The sequence below is a fragment of the Lolium perenne genome, chromosome 1, assembly GCF_019359855.2.
Source record: "Lolium perenne isolate Kyuss_39 chromosome 1, Kyuss_2.0, whole genome shotgun sequence".
In the NCBI taxonomy this organism is placed as follows: domain Eukaryota; kingdom Viridiplantae; phylum Streptophyta; class Magnoliopsida; order Poales; family Poaceae; genus Lolium; species Lolium perenne.
Window position 1 is genome coordinate 143,160,630 of NC_067244.2, and position 10,540 is coordinate 143,171,169.

Below are 10,540 nucleotides of genomic sequence, written 5' to 3' on the forward strand. Positions count from 1 at the left end.
AAGGTGAGACCACATCTCAGCGACAGTGGCTAGGCCCATAAACTCAGAAGAAAACTGTGGCTGAACACTCTGAGAAAGAACGGCAGCAGCTCGAGCATCCTCATCACACCACTGGGTAAAAATAGCCAAACTATCACGGTAGGAGCCAAGAGCCTCTGAATAGGCAAGTACCTGCTCCTCATATGCCACATCAGCAGCAGTCTCGGCAGACTTGGCCGCATCTCGATCAGCCTGAGTAGCGTCCGCAGCAAGAGCCTGAGGGACAGACGGCGGGGTAGGAGGCACAGGAGCAGTGGGGTGCGGCGGACAAGAGACCTCGCCGGTAAGAACATCCCACAGCCGAAGACCACACATGTGAATGCGCATAAAGGCAGCAAACTCTCAGTTGTTGGCACCATCAAAGATCACGGGGCAGCAAGGGATACTGACATAGCCAGACTGAGAGGAAGCCATTTCTCCCCTTTTTTTGTCAAACCTCAGATCTGGATCTGGCCAGAACCAAATTTTCGTGGAGACTCACGAATAGCTCTCCCGTGGCCAGCAGATGGCCGGCCGGAGGCCACCAGCGCTTGGACAGGCCGGGGCTGGGCGAGGCACAGCCGGAGCAGACCGGCAGCCGGCCGGAGCGGGCCGGCTGAAGGTGAGCCAGGAGCAGCCGGGCGGGCCGAGAGCAGTCGGGGCGGCCGGCAGAGGAGCGCGGCCAAGGGCAGCCCGGGGCAGATCGTGGCCAGGGCTGGCCTGTAGACGGCGGCAGGTCGGGCGCAGCCGGCCGGTGGAGGGCGGCGCCGAAGGAGGCCGGTGATGGCCGGAAAAGGAGCGGCCAGCGGTAGGGAGGCCGGCTCGATGGCCAGATCTTAGTAGCGGGAGCTCCAGATCGAGCTCCAAAACAACAAGAACGGCTAGAAAATCTTGATCCCGATACGAACGGGAGAGGAGGAAGAAGGTGGAGCCGCAGTAGCCGGAAAGATCATCGGCGGTGGTGCGCATCGAGCACGGAGTTGCAGCGTGCAAAGAGCTAAACCAGGTGCTCTGATACCATGTTGTGAATGAGCAAGTAGTATTCACAGTGGGCCAAAGGCCAGTACATGTACAAGGGTACAATATGCAGGGAAGCCTCTCACACTATGAGAATATACAGAACAGAGGACTATACATCACTAACACCAACAAAATCTGACTGTTGGAAAAACCCATTGCGGAGGACGGACCTGAGGAGGTGGGTCTTTAGGCCGGTCAAACAATATTTTTATCACTAATTGGGTGTTGAGAAACATGGCTCGTATCCTTTTCCTATCAAAATTTGCATCAATGGCTGTCAGAAAAGGAAAGAAAAACATTAATAATGTATAGTTTGAACATATCGTAATCCTATTGAGATTTGCAACGGTCAGAAAGGATTAGTTGGATACATACAATTAATGTTGCCTAAATATACATGAATCCTATTAGTTGTCCGTGCAATATCGCCAATTGGGATTACGTTTCCTACCAATTCTATCCCAAGATAAGCTTTCATGCAGATAAGGCATTATTTGTAGATGGGTTACCAAGTTAATATGCATCGAAGCTTACCATTTCTAAATCTCATAATCTACACACGTTCATAAAACAAAATGGACACGTTGAAAATTACAAGTATATATAGCCCATATGAGACGATCATCCAAACATTGCATCAAGAAAGCAAACATACCTCTAGTTACCATAGCATAAACAGCCTATACCAGAGTTCACTATCCCAAGGTTTATACGCTCTATTGTTGTAGCAATGGGGGAGGCCTCAGTTTTGATTGTTGGCGCTGGGCCAGCGGGCCTCGCAACAGCCGCATGCCTTAGCAAATTCTCCATCCCCTATGTCATTGTCGAGCGCGAGAGTTGCAGCGCCTCACTATGGCGCAATCGCTCGTATGATCGTCTCAAGCTTCATCTTGCCAAGGAGTTTTGTGAGCTGCCGCACATGTCGTACCCAGTTGATGCCCCAACATACATACCGAAGAACCAGTTTGTCAAGTACCTCGATGACTACATTGAGCGATTCAGTATTCAGCCGAAATATCTCACTGTTGTTGAGTCATCCACATATGACATCAAACACAATTGTTGGTCCATCATTGCCCGTGACATGGAGAAGTGCACAATAGTCGATTACAAGGCAAAGTTTCTTGTTGTGGCAAGCGGCGAGAATAGTGAGGAGAATATTCCAGTGATCCCAGGACTAGAAAACTTTCAATGTGTGACCATCCACTCTTCAGAATATAAGTCAGGCATCAGCTACTCAGGGAAGAACGTATTGGTCGTTGGATCGGGCAACTCTGGAATGGAGATTGCTTATGACCTTGCATCTCATGGTGCCAATACTTCTATTGTTATTCGAAGTCCGGTACGTGTACTAGAATTTTACAACATATTTTATTTTTTATAGTTTTTATTTTACCTCGTGTATGAAAGATGTGTGACCCTTTATATGGTTGCAGATGCATATAATGACAAAGGAATTAATCCGATTAGGGATGAAACTAGTTCGTCACCTTCCTCTGAAGCTAGTAGACGATCTCCTTGTGATGATGGCAAATTTCATTTTTGGTGATTTAACTAGGCATGGGATCATCAGACCAAAAAAGGGTCCATTTATTATCAAGTCAGAAACTGGCCGATCCGCGGTGATTGATGTTGGCACCGTGGGGCTAATCAAAGAAGGCAATATAAAAGTGAGTATATCCTTATTCATGATATATATAATATAATAAGAATTAATTCGTATGACAAGTTATTATTTTAAATATTTTGTAGGTTCAACCAAGGATTACTCTGGTTAAAGGCAGAATAATTGAATTTGAAGGTGGGAACCAAGGCTCCTTCGACGCGATCGTGTTTGCAACTGGATACAAAAGCACAGCAAATAGGTGGATCAAGGTAATAGCTTTATTCAGATTTGAGCTTCCCCAAGTGTAGTTTCTCTATATTCGAAGTAATGTATTCTAACATAGTAATTGTGATTTCAGAATGGTGAGGACATGTTGAACAATGATGGCTTGCCAAAGAAGGAATTTCCAAATCACTGGAAAGGTGCAAACGGGCTCTATTGTGCTGGTTTAGCGAGGAGGGGCTTGGCCGGCATTGCCTTAGATGCCAAGAACATCGCCAATGACATTAAATCTATCATAGACTCCATGTCTAGCTAAGTCAGATTTTATATTTCTTCAACTAAGAGAAGGGCTAGATATTGGTATGTCTGTAACATCTCTATGATGTCTGAGGAGATGTTGTAAAATTTAGCTCATCTCAGGGTATTATGTCGGTTTCATTTACTTATCCATATCAAGTTATCTATGATGTCTGAGGAGATGTTGTAACTACTATCTTCAGTGTTCAAAATCTTTTTTCTGAACCAACTGTTTGTGTCGGATTTCATTTAACTTATCCATATCAAGTTATCTAGTGAAGTGGACATGCTAAATTTGTGTGATTTTTTTGTATAGAATTTACAAGAACTTTGATTTGACCAGACTCGAGTGTTGTAATCTCATCTATGAAATAATCTACACCGTCAGCATATAGTCTAAATATGGGCATTTTCTCTTCTCTCAAACTATTTACACCGTCGCTGCCCTTTGAAAAAAATCTGGTGTACAATGTTCTACTCCACTATTTACCTTGAAATATATACAGCATAGCTATTTTCTTTCTCCAAATCAATATCCTTTTTTTTGCACAAATATCAAATGTTTTATAGTATTGAAAACAGCAAACACTCTTACAACCTGATGTCTGATTTACAATTTCTGTTGCGTGAGATTAAACTAACTCTACTGTACGATGTCTGTTCGCGCCATTTTAGGGCAGATATATGATTTTGGTAATGTTCCAACTGCCATATCTGCGCTGTATTGGGGCTATCCAGAGATTATTTCGAGTATATATGTACGTATGTTGTTCTACAACAAATAGTTGTCGACAGAACAGACCTTAGCAGCGTGTAATTTCAAATTACACCCGACATCACATGCTCCTACATGAATTTTTCTTTTCCAAATGTCTAAGCAGTATAATATAAGCTAAATATTTGCACATGCTTTGTCCCTTCTTTTTGAGCCGAAACATTTGTCTGTCTTTTATGTACGTTTTTTCACAAAAAAAAACAGATAATTTGTGCACCTAGCATAATAAACAAGTTTGGCGCTTTTAAAACCCTTCTAGAGCAGACTTTTGTTTTTGGTTTTTTTAAGGATGCAAACCAAATTGTTCATGAAGATTTAAAGGCACACAGAGTACACGAGTATGTTCATGTGTGTGAGAAAGTAAGAATATTTTAACACTGCTAGATTTTTTTTTTTTCCAAATGTAGTCTCATCATTGGAGACTAAGTGTGAAAGCTTTCAGCCGTTCAAACTACAGGCACATATCAGCTACGTTGCTGACCAAAAGCACTAATCCCATCATTCGATCTGACATATATTTCGTAACGTGGTCACTTAAACACCATGGATCTACCTCGTATAACCATACTTGAGATTCAAGAATACAACGACAGAAGCATAGCCACAAACTTGACAAATACTAAACATTGCAGCAGCCGACTGATAGAGGGAGAAGGTGAATTTATTTAACGAATGAGAAACACAAAAGCAGCATCTGCATGGAAGTCAAGTCTAAGCATATTGTCATACAGCTGTAAGTCCACACTGTTTGTCAAATAGAGTATACAAAAGGAGCACCTATACTTGCAAGTTTCAGTACAGAACTTACAAAACTGGAGATTTTCATTGTTCTATCTCGACAAACAGGCTCGCGTGCGGGTGCAAACCTGCTTCCACCAGCGTCTGGGAGTTCTTTTCAGGACCGTAGGTTACCCGCGGGAAATTCGAAACTAGGCTGTACTTTTCTGCTTTCAAACAATCCAAAGAATCAACATAATCGTAGATGGAGGTAATGGTGGTGGAACTGTGGAATCTCCTTTCTTTGCGCTCTCCAGTTGGAAATCTTATAAGAACCTGCATGATTATAAGCATAGCTCGCATTTAGTTCCAAGATATCTGATAAGATTATGACAGCTATCAAGTGACAACATATAACTCATATTCAGATAATGCAATTCGTGTGATAATTATCAAATGCAGGCACGATGTGTCCCTATCTAGCCCTTCAAAAAGCTGATGAGTAACTCAAAGGAGAAACAAAGGAATAATAGAAGGTTTTATGTGCCATTAAAAATGCAGCATAAGGTAGAAAATTGATATCTGATGATCAATGACAGGTAAAAAATGCTTCAAAGCAGAAAGATGTGGTTCTCAGAATGTTATAATTGAGCAAGAATTGGATAAAGGTTGTCGAAGATGGACAAAAGAGCGGTAAACATACCCGAGTAACATCAGGCCCTTTCTCAGGCTCAGCTCCGAGAGCCATTGCCTTCTCTTGCCGCCTCCTTGCAAGGGCAGCTTCCCTTTCAGCTGCTTCTTGGACAGCCCTGGCTTGTGCCTCCTCATCTTCTTTACGCTTCCTCTCAGCCTCTGCAGCCTCTCTTTCAAGTATTTCTTGTTCCTCTCTCTTTTGGCGTTCCCTAGCCTGGCAATAGTATATAGATAATAATTATGTGGTTAAATTAGTGGTATCATCAAAACATTCCACCACTAGCAGAAACTTTAGTGGCATGTGCGTGCTGTCTACATTTGCTTGAATCACACCTTAAATGGTGAATTTACTTTAACAGTATACCATGCACACGTGCAATTCTTATGAAGGCAAACCAAGGAGTTACAATATGTCTGACCTACCTTCCTTTCTTATTATTATTAGGGATGGATACTCTTATACTACCAAAGCACCAACAATTTTATAGAAGGATGTGTAAGGCCTACATAGCTTAACATACCTGATCAGCTTCAAGTGCAGCTCTGTAAGCAGCATCTTGTTCCTCGCGCAAACGCTGATTGTTTAGTCTTTCTTCAGCTTCAATCCTGCCAGCGACAAGTGAGGCAGTGCACTCCTCAACCACTCTTTGAAGAATTGTTATCATCTGTTCAGGTGATTTGGGCCCCTCAACCTTTGAACATCAAAAGAAAATGGATGAGCAAAACTGGCGAACTGAATAAAAGGGCTAAAGGCGCAATTAAACAACAACCTGGTGCTTTAATAGGATAAACATAAAAAACATAATGAAGGGTAATTGCAAAATCTGAAGAGCTCTGAATCATCAATGACCACTGTTCTTCACTAGATGCATAGCTTTACTTCACTATCAGGTAAGAGAAGGAACAGTCTCGGGATCTATTGGTATCACATGATGTAAAAAGGCGGGCAGGGAATATCACACAACATTTTACACTCTCGAATCATACATTTCGAAATATACACAGAACATATTATTAGTACTAATAACCAATGTAGCATCACCCTTGAGTATAAACTGACACTGCATCCTCAAATCAGATGAGTAAATTACAGTATGAACGTGCATTACTATTTATCAAATTTGAAGTCATAATGCACATGATCCGCCAGGTAGTTTACAGTATACCCAATGATTGCAAAGTGAATTTTCCTGATTTTTTTGTTTATCTACGCACCCATCAAGAGAATGCATCAACTGCTAGGATTGAAGGTGAGTTAACCATTAGTCCATTACAAGTTTACAACTCTTAATTCTTTCAACCTACCATTTATTTCAGGAAACCTCCAATAGCCTCTTGATTTTTGGTCAACCAGGGATTTGGGTTGATAAACTTCTCTTGGTGATTACACAGGGCAAAAAAAAACTAATTCAAGTATCTTCATCAATAAGTCCTACAACAGCAGCATGCTGTTTGAATTGTGCAAAGAGACATTACCAAACCAATTTTCCGGTATCATGAACAGTTTTTGCTCAAATTCATTATAGTAGCTTGGAGTTCAAAGTATAATTGTTTATCGAGAAATCATGTCCATGCATCAAGTACCCTAGAGTATGTTAGGTTCATGTGAATTAGTTAGCGTGAATGAGAAGAGAGAATATATGAAGATTTTCAGGACCGGGGATGTGTAATCATGAGAGATCCTTTTCAATTGTTTGAGACTGGGAAAGTGGAAGTGAAAATGGGTGCAGAAACTTCAACTTAAATTCCCATTGCAGTAAAAAAAAACAAGTGAATGTTACTCGTTATTACTGAAACTCCACTATCCAATCCTACCTCTCAACTCAACTTTACATTCCCATACTAACAAGTGATAACAAATTCAGAGAAATAAACACTAGAGGGGGAATAGCTTGTGAAGGATAGCATACACTGGCGGACTTATGTGAGGGCAAACCCGGGCCATGGCCCGCCCAGCCCAAGTGTGGGAATTCTTTTTATGCCTATGCCCCCATGTGTAAAGCCCACTAAGACAGCCCAATCGACAGAGAGCAGATCAATTGTTCCCGATACAGTTCCTCGTGTGTTGCTTCGTTGTTTCGTGCTCTTCTTCTCGTACAAGCCCGATTGATCCAAGCCAAGTTCAGGGCTGCTGCCGACCTGCCGCCGGCTGACCTGCCGCCAGTGACTGAGCGGCTGAGGTAGCAGCCGGACTGCTGGAGCGACTCGATCTGGCTTCCGTACAGCAGGGAGCCCAGGCGGACAGACCCCAATCCAACCAAGTCCGCACGCGACCAAGCCCTAGGCAGCGGCCAGAGTCAGACAGCTAGCGGCAGCGGCGATCCTGCGACAACGGGCATAATCACACAAGCTTTTTTCTTTGTATTATGCCCAAGTGCAAGCCCGCAACAACTCCAATTCCTCATGGGAAAGGCACACCAATAGTGCAGGTAATTCCCAGTTTCCCCAATTCTCTTCCCGGCAAAATCAATGTATCATTGCATCTTAAAAATATCTGTCACGGCTGATCTGTAAGACTATTTAGTGTCGACATTTTGGTACAATGCAATAATTAAATTCATCGTTATTTAAAAGTTGTACAAATTGCAATTTAGGCACCATGGGCAAGGAAAATGTATGAACTATGGTTTTTGCTATGTCTTTCTTAAGTCTAAGTCACTTACAAAAATATGCTTTGAGTTGCACTTTTATGTTTAAAAAGTGCAATTGCACTTTTCTGACAGAAATGTGAAACTGAATCGAGTTGCATTTTTCTTTGAACTGTAGTTGCACTTTTCTAATTTGACTGAGACTTAAGAAAATCTCAGTCAACTGAGACATAGACACACCCATGAACTATTGACAAAGCCCTAGTTGCCTACTAAAGTTCATGGTTTAGAATTACTTTGTGTTCTTTTTAGCTTGGCCCGCCCAAGAATTTTTTTGTAGGTCCGCCGCTGATAGCATATACATCTCCAAAACAACCAAACCCACAATCTGTCAGGATGCAGCTATATTCTTAACGTAGGTGAATCTTAGAATCACGAGCAATTAGTCTATATAAGCACAAGTGCGTAGCAAAAGGCTTAATTAACCCCCACCCCACAATGATGAAATTGTTGTTCTACGCAACTACACAAACACATCATAATTTAATCAACCATTGGTGATTAAGAATCCCAAGCTCCCTTTAAATAGCCCCTAGAGAATAACCAACATATTCAGCTAAGCTTATCTAATAATAGGAAGCATTATCGATCTTCAATCTAGCAAAATCTAAAGGTCTCACAACAAACACCCGCAGTACAGTTGGTGTGCTAATTAACTAACCCAGAAAACAAGAATCTAAGCAGAGCAGAAACTATATGTTTGAAGAAAAGAAAAAATTGAACGGCACACCAACAGCATACCTGCTGCAACAGCACAATCCTCTGATTCGTAGATGCCATGACAAGCGCACAGAACGGGAAGCGCGAAGCATTGAGGCTGTTGCTCATCTTGAACCCTTCAGTCCTTCTGATGCTACCGCCCCAGGCGACGAAGTTCTCGTTGATGAACTGGGCCACGGGCTCAGAGCAGAGGCAGCCACCGCAGAACGCGGGGGTGTCCGGGTGGTCAGGCGAGTGGAGGTACACGAAGAGGAGCTTGTACTCGCGATGCGCGCGCTGCAGCGCGTCCGCGAAGCCCTCGGCGACGAACCGCGGGCCGCGGCCCGGCCCGAACTCGTGCTCGAACTCCGCGGCGAAGTCGACCGCCTCGACGGCGGACGGGGGTAGCCCGTGGAGGCCGTCGCCGCCGCCCTGCGCGAGGCCGAGGAGGGAGAGGGATCGGGAGAGGACGCCGCCCGCGACCCAGACGCCGAGGCGGATGGAGCCGGTGATGAGGCCGACCCCGCCCGAGACCACGTAGAAGGGGAGCGTGACCAGCCTCCACGCGATCCCGGGCTGCTGCTGCTGCTGAGGAGGAGGAGGAGGTGCGGGCGCGAGGGGTGGGAGCGGGACGAAATCGTCCTCCAGCGGCGGTGGAGGCGGCGGGGCGTAGGTAGACGGCTCGGGCGAGGAGGGGTTCCCGGTGATGGAGGAGACGGCGAGCTGGAGGTCCCAGTTGTGGGCGGCGAGAATCTCGGTGCAGAGGTCGGTGTCGGGGATTCCCGTGATGGCCTGGAAGTAGCCGACCTTGTCGTCGACGGAATCGGCCATGGCGGCCGGCGGAGAGGCTGGGGTGGGGGTTGGGGTAGAGCTAGGGTTTGGGTTTGGGGATTTGGGGGCTGTGGTAGTTAGGAGTTGCGAGGAAGAGGAGATGCGGAAGGTAGTCTCGAGTTGGATTGGTCGCCTCGCCAGGAAAGAGACGACTCGGTGGTGACGTTCCGGACGTCTCCTCTTCCTCGCGAATTTTTTTTAAATAATACGAATTTTTTATTTAATTCTAGGAATAGCGTGCGATTTTAAAAAAGTGCAAAAGTGTGATCTGGTCGGTTAGCTAATGACCGATCGGTCAGTAGCAGGCCAATCCCAGTTGGCTGATGTGCCCCTGTCAGGGCAGAGAACTAGTTGGTCGATAGCTGACCAATTGGTCAGCTACAGACCAATTGGCCAGCTACCAACTGATCGGCCAGCTACTATCCGACCAGTGCATGGATTAATTTAGGTTTATTACGAGTGATATCTCCTGGCACTTCTCCCCCATTATTTTCCCGCCACCGCTTTCCCGCCATATCTTCTCCCTCTCCCGTTCACACCGACGTGTTTCCCTCCCGCCCTTGCCGCCATCCTTCCCGCCACTTCTTCCCGCCATCGCAGCGCATTCGGAATGATATGGATGAATCTGAAGCTGGAGGGCCAACGAGACAATGTTTTCTATGCAATCAATTTGGTCATTGGGACACTAATTGTCCAACCTTCGACACTGGCCCAGCAGGAAGGGGGCAGCGAGGCACAAGGGGACGTCGCGGGAGGGGAAGAAACTAGGCGGCGAGGCGCTACTTCGGAACTTATTTGTAATTTATGTAGTGAACAATGAATTTGTAATAAGTATGGAACTACTTTGCAATTTCAAATGTGAAACTATGTTATTGTAATTTATGTAGTGAACAATGAATTTGTAATAACTATGGAACTACTTTGCAATTTCAAATGTGAAACTATGTTACTGTAATTTATGTAGTGAACAATGAATTTGTAATAAGTATGGAACGACCGGCGGTGCAGCATTCT

General features: G+C 44.6%; 2 protein-coding genes across 2 annotated transcripts; one reads left to right on the forward strand and one right to left on the reverse strand.

The window, feature by feature from the left end:
- Positions 1-1,768: 1,768 nt before the first annotated feature.
- LOC127298134 (probable indole-3-pyruvate monooxygenase YUCCA11) lies at positions 1,769-3,182 on the forward strand. The gene is made up of 4 exons (XM_051328103.1): positions 1,769-2,380; positions 2,475-2,708; positions 2,791-2,913; positions 3,003-3,182. Exons 1-4 carry the CDS (start codon positions 1,769-1,771, stop codon positions 3,180-3,182), a joined length of 1,149 nt encoding a protein of 382 aa, XP_051184063.1.
- Positions 3,183-4,585: 1,403 nt separating this feature from the next.
- Positions 4,586-9,633, reverse strand: LOC127306515 (plant UBX domain-containing protein 10). Its single transcript, XM_051337167.2, has 4 exons — positions 8,738-9,633; positions 5,870-6,040; positions 5,359-5,562; positions 4,586-4,991 (listed from the first exon to the last, which is right to left on the reverse strand). Exons 1-4 carry the CDS (start codon positions 9,524-9,526, stop codon positions 4,761-4,763), a joined length of 1,395 nt encoding a protein of 464 aa, XP_051193127.1. The 5' UTR covers positions 9,527-9,633; the 3' UTR covers positions 4,586-4,760.
- Between the last annotated feature and the right edge of the window lie 907 nt (positions 9,634-10,540).